General features: G+C 41.7%; 1 protein-coding gene across 1 annotated transcript; it reads right to left on the reverse strand.

Annotated features, from left to right (window-relative positions):
- Window positions 1-385: 385 nt before the first annotated feature.
- On the reverse strand, window positions 386-3,139 carry polr1f (RNA polymerase I subunit F). The gene is made up of 4 exons (XM_060897239.1): window positions 2,802-3,139; window positions 1,745-1,886; window positions 1,336-1,544; window positions 386-1,069 (listed from the first exon to the last, which is right to left on the reverse strand). The coding sequence occupies exons 1-4, from the start codon at window positions 3,077-3,079 to the stop codon at window positions 607-609; spliced, it is 1,092 nt and encodes a 363-aa protein (XP_060753222.1). The 5' UTR covers window positions 3,080-3,139; the 3' UTR covers window positions 386-606.
- Window positions 3,140-5,017: the final 1,878 nt, after the last annotated feature.

Here is a 5,017-nt window from a genome sequence, read left to right on the forward strand (position 1 = left end):
GGGATGTACAAAGGGAAATTTCAGCTATTTGTCTCAATTTTGTTTTCCAGGATTAATAGAGTCATGTCTTAAAACTACAAGTATCATTTCTATTGAAATTGATCTCAATAACGAGGTGCAGGTATAATTCAGACTCTTACAACTTGATGTTATTTACTGAAAAGAGAGAAACCGTTTTGTTCAGTTTACAAAGTTGTCTGTCTGCATTTTTTAACTGCTGGCATGCAGACAAATAAATGCAAAAACAGACATTGAGCAGAATGATGTTAAAAGGCTTTGAATACTTCATGATGAAACTCGAACACGAATAAATTCATAGCAGTGAATGTGTTCTTTTAAAGTAACATTTTAAAATTGTAATATATTTAATTACTTTCAATTTCAATAGCTTTCAAAACTAATTTATTTACATTGAAATTTGGATCGAAAACAGATGAACATTTTTTATAAACTCCACACTGCCCTCTATTGTTGAAAGAGTAAATTATATATATATCAATATATCTCCTATTGCAGTGTAATCTGTCCTTTATTGCATTATTACATATTATTAATAATACACATTCAGGAAAAATAAAAATTAAAGTCACACTATAACAGCAAGCATCACTTCTTTTTCTTCTTTTTAGTCGGAAGAATTTCAGAGTCCTCCTGGAGACGTAAATCCTCCTGTGCTTTTCGCTTTTTGCTGCTTTTTTTGCTGATGTATCCGCTTAAGTCACTGCCTGGTAGATCAGCACCAGGGGATGGCAGCTCGGCGTCCGAATCGAGCTTTTCCTCCTTTTTCTTTTTCTTCTTCTTTTTCTCCGTTGGATGTCTGTTGGGATCAGGATCCGAATGCATGCCGTTACAATTAACATCATGTGTCGTGGTCTCGGATGTCTGGTTGTTGTTCAGGTCCTCTACAGCCTGATCTTCCCTTTCTATGTCCTTTTTCTTTTTTTTCTTCTTGGGCTTTGAAGCATCAGAGGGTTCTTCAGTAACAACCGGATCTGGTTCAGAAACCTCTTCCACCGTCTCATCCTGCCATGTTTCTGTACTGTTGAGGGAGTCAATAAGCTCCTGCACCCTGAAATACATTAAAACAACACATTAGATGCTTACAGGGAAACAGTTTACACTATTCACATAATAACTGATAATATTAATTATTGTGATATTCAGAAAAAGTGAAAATCCTGATTTTTAAAACAGCTGAAATTTATTAAATTATATATGCATTAACAACATGAACTTACACTAGATACATTTGTTCAGATTTATTCCCATATTTTCTTTACAGATTATGTATTGTTGATTTCAGACAGCGTTAAAACTGATACTTTATAAATATACCTGGATTTTTCAAGTCTTCCTCTGATCAGCAGAACTCCAGCCACATCAGCGTCCAGCTGAAACACCTCGAACTTCAGGCTGCCACCCAGCATCAAGCCCGAGTCTCTCCACTGCTCAGGGGTGAGCTGAGCCGGCTTCACCACACTGGCGTTAAAGCAGCCGTGCACCAGGCAGCCCACATGACCCACTCCGATTTTATTTATCACACCCTACAGGTTACAGATATAACCCACATCCTTTAATATATTAAAAGAAACTGCATATTTCTTTTTTCATAATTTCACTGAAGCTAAAAATATTCTGAAAGTTGACTCAAATAAAGTTGAATAAAATCATTTATTTTAACATTCGATTCATTTTTAATCTATATATTAATGAAGGTCATAAAATCATAAGCACAAACACTCACCACAAGTGTCTCTCCTTTCTTTGGCTTGAATATCACAAACGATGCCTCGATGTTTAAGTGAATGTAGCCTTGGTCATCAAAAATGTCCCCATAATGTCCTATAATTTTGATGCCATCATAAGCCATAGGCACACCTTTCAAACTAAGGGAAAGTGAACAGAAACAGCCATCAGTTATATGTCACAGACGCTCACCTGTACTGCATTTAATGACTCTTCAACCTAAAGTCTACTGGATTGATCATTTTAATAAAAACAGGCTCTAAGAGTGAAAAGCTCACACATAAAAACTCCTGTGCTAATATGTAAATACAATATAGTACACATTAAAAAAATAAATAAAAACATGCCTTTTTTGAAGTTTACTGTAAAAGAAACATGTAAGGGGGATGTTTTTGTTTTTAACAAGACTTTAATACATGTTGCAGAACATAAAATCATAAGCCACCATTAGAAAGTCACCATTATCAAAGTTCTTATATTCATTTAAAAATAATTAGCTTATTTTACCTGTAGATTCAATTGAATGTTCATGAAATAAATGAGTAGTAAAAGGCTCTGTAAAGATTATTCGTATAGGTAAATATGACTGAGAATGCACAATGTTAAATAGCCTTTATATTTATTCACTGTATGTGTTTACATATGTACCTACACACACACACACACACACACACACACACACACACACATACATACATACATATATATATACACATATATACATATATATCAAAAATAACATGCTATATGTATATACAATATGTGTGTGTGTGTGTGTGTGTGTGTGTGTATATTACATGATGTACATCATATGTTTACATTATATTACATGCTGTACATGTGCTACATATTTATCTGCACTTGTCTATTTGCACAATTGCTAGTCTTCACACTTCTGGTAGATGCCAAACTGCATTTCGTTGCTGTGTATCTGTACTATGCAATGACAATAAACTAACTGTCTGTCTGTCTGCAGCTCTGGAGGTGTTTGGGGTCTGAGATCTCACACACTGCTCACAACAGCTGCTGTACTAAACACATCAAACATCCTGTACCTGTTGGAGTACTTTAAAAGCTCAGCGTTCAGTTCTTGCTGGATCCCGGTCCTCTTCTTATTCATGTACATGGGAGGCAGAGCCACGTGCCTGCGGTGTGTGTGTAATACGAGGCACGAGTAAGGCGCGGGCACGAGTTTACTCGCGTCCACGAAACTCGGGATCAGACACGGAACCGCGAGAAAATCACGAACCGGAGCTGGGTTTAACACCGCGGACTTGTCTGTGCTGGGTTCGTTTAGTTTCGGGTCGTCATCAGTCTGCTCCAGGTTGGCCATGTTGCCTAAACTTTGAGACGGAAACACGTGGTTTGCTTCCTTGTGTAAAAAAAACAACAATGTTTTAGTGGGATTTATCGCCACCTAGCGGAGAGGAGGAGAACGAAACGGTCATAAACACGTTTCTTTCATGTTTCATAACACGTGGGCTTGGGGTAATTAAACCTTTAACACACGTGCGTGCGTGCGTGTGCGTACGTGCGTGTTTGTGTTTGTGTTTGTGAGGGGGTATTAGCTTTTGTTTAGCTTTTTGTATTAGCTTACTATTTGATAACGGTAAGCTCCATGAGTGTCACATCTAAGATTTATATTAAACAGATTTAAAAATGTGTTACTTTTTAACAAAGAACAAATATTCGTTGATATGATTAAAGGTTTTCTAGTAGAATTATTTAAAACAAGGAAGGAGTCACCAGTGTCAGCACTGTCAGAAGGAGTCACCAGTGTCAGCACTGTCAGAAGGAGTCACCAGTGTCAGCACTGTCAGAAGGAGTCTCCAGTGTCAGCACTGTCAGAAGGAGTCACCAGTGTCAGCACTGTCAGAAGGAGTCTCCAGTGTCAGCACTGTCAGAAGGAGTCACCAGTGTCAGCACTGTCAGAAGGAGTCTCCAGTGTCAGCACTGTCAGAAGGAGTCTCCAGTGTCAGCACTGTCAGAAGGAGTCTCCAGTGTCAGCACTGTCAGAAGGAGTCACCAGTGTCAGCACTGTCAGAAGGAGTCACCAGTGTCAGCACTGTCAGAAGGAGTCACCAGTGTCAGCACTGTCAGAAGGAGTCTCCAGTGTCAGCACTGTCAGAAGGAGTCACCAGTGTCAGCACTGTCAGAAGGAGTCTCCAGTGTCAGCACTGTCAGAAGGAGTCTCCAGTGTCAGCACTGTCAGAAGGAGTCACCAGTGTCAGCACTGTCAGAAGGAGTCACCAGTGTCAGCACTGTCAGAAGGAGTCTCCAGTGTCAGCACTGTCAGAAGGAGTCACCAGTGTCAGCACTGTCAGAAGGAGTCACCAGTGTCTGTCAGAAGGAGTCTCCAGTGTCAGCACTGTCAGAAGGAGTCTCCAGTGTCAGCACTGTCAGAAGGAGTCACCAGTGTCAGCACTGTCAGAAGGAGTCTCCAGTGTCAGCACTGTCAGAAGGAGTCTCCAGTGTCAGCACTGTCAGAAGGAGTCACCAGTGTCAGCACTGTCAGAAGGAGTCTCCAGTGTCTGTCAGAAGGAGTCTCCAGTGTCAGCACTGTCAGAAGGAGTCTCCAGTGTCAGCACTGTCAGAAGGAGTCTCCAGTGTCAGCACTGTCAGAAGGAGTCTCCAGTGTCAGCACTGTCAGAAGGAGTCACCAGTGTCAGCACTGTCAGAAGGAGTCTCCAGTGTCAGCACTGTCAGAAGGAGTCACCAGTGTCAGCACTGTCAGAAGGAGTCACCAGTGTCAGCACTGTCAGAAGGAGTCTCCAGTGTCAGCACTGTCAGAAGGAGTCTCCAGTGTCAGCACTGTCAGAAGGAGTCACCAGTGTCAGCACTGTCAGAAGGAGTCACCAGTGTCAGCACTGTCAGAAGGAGTCTCCAGTGTCAGCACTGTCAGAAGGAGTCTCCAGTGTCAGCACTGTCAGAAGGAGTCACCAGTGTCAGCACTGTCAGAAGGAGTCACCAGTGTCAGCACTGTCAGAAGGAGTCTCCAGTGTCAGCACTGTCAGAAGGAGTCTCCAGTGTCAGCACTGTCAGAAGGAGTCACCAGTGTCAGCACTGTCAGAAGGAGTCTCCAGTGTCAGCACTGTCAGAAGGAGTCTCCAGTGTCAGCACTGTCAGAAGGAGTCACCAGTGTCAGCACTGTCAGAAGGAGTCTCCAGTGTCAGCACTGTCAGAAGGAGTCTCCAGTGTCAGCACTGTCAGAAGGAGTCTCCAGTGTCAGCACTGTCAGAAGGAGTCTCCAGTGTCAGCACTGTCAGAAGGA

This window comes from Tachysurus vachellii, chromosome 21 (genome assembly GCF_030014155.1).
Source record: "Tachysurus vachellii isolate PV-2020 chromosome 21, HZAU_Pvac_v1, whole genome shotgun sequence".
Lineage (NCBI taxonomy): Eukaryota > Metazoa > Chordata > Actinopteri > Siluriformes > Bagridae > Tachysurus > Tachysurus vachellii.

Coding starts and splice junctions, on each gene's coding strand:
- polr1f (XM_060897239.1), bottom strand. CDS start 3,079: ATGGCCAACCTGGAGCAGACTGATGACGACCCGAAACTAAACGAACCC. Junction 1,887..2,801: donor CTTTTAAAGTACTCCAACAG/GTACAGGATGTT, acceptor ACTTTCCCTTAG/TTTGAAAGGTGTGCCTATGG. Junction 1,070..1,335: donor GGAAGACTTGAAAAATCCAG/GTATATTTATAA, acceptor AATGTATTTCAG/GGTGCAGGAGCTTATTGACT.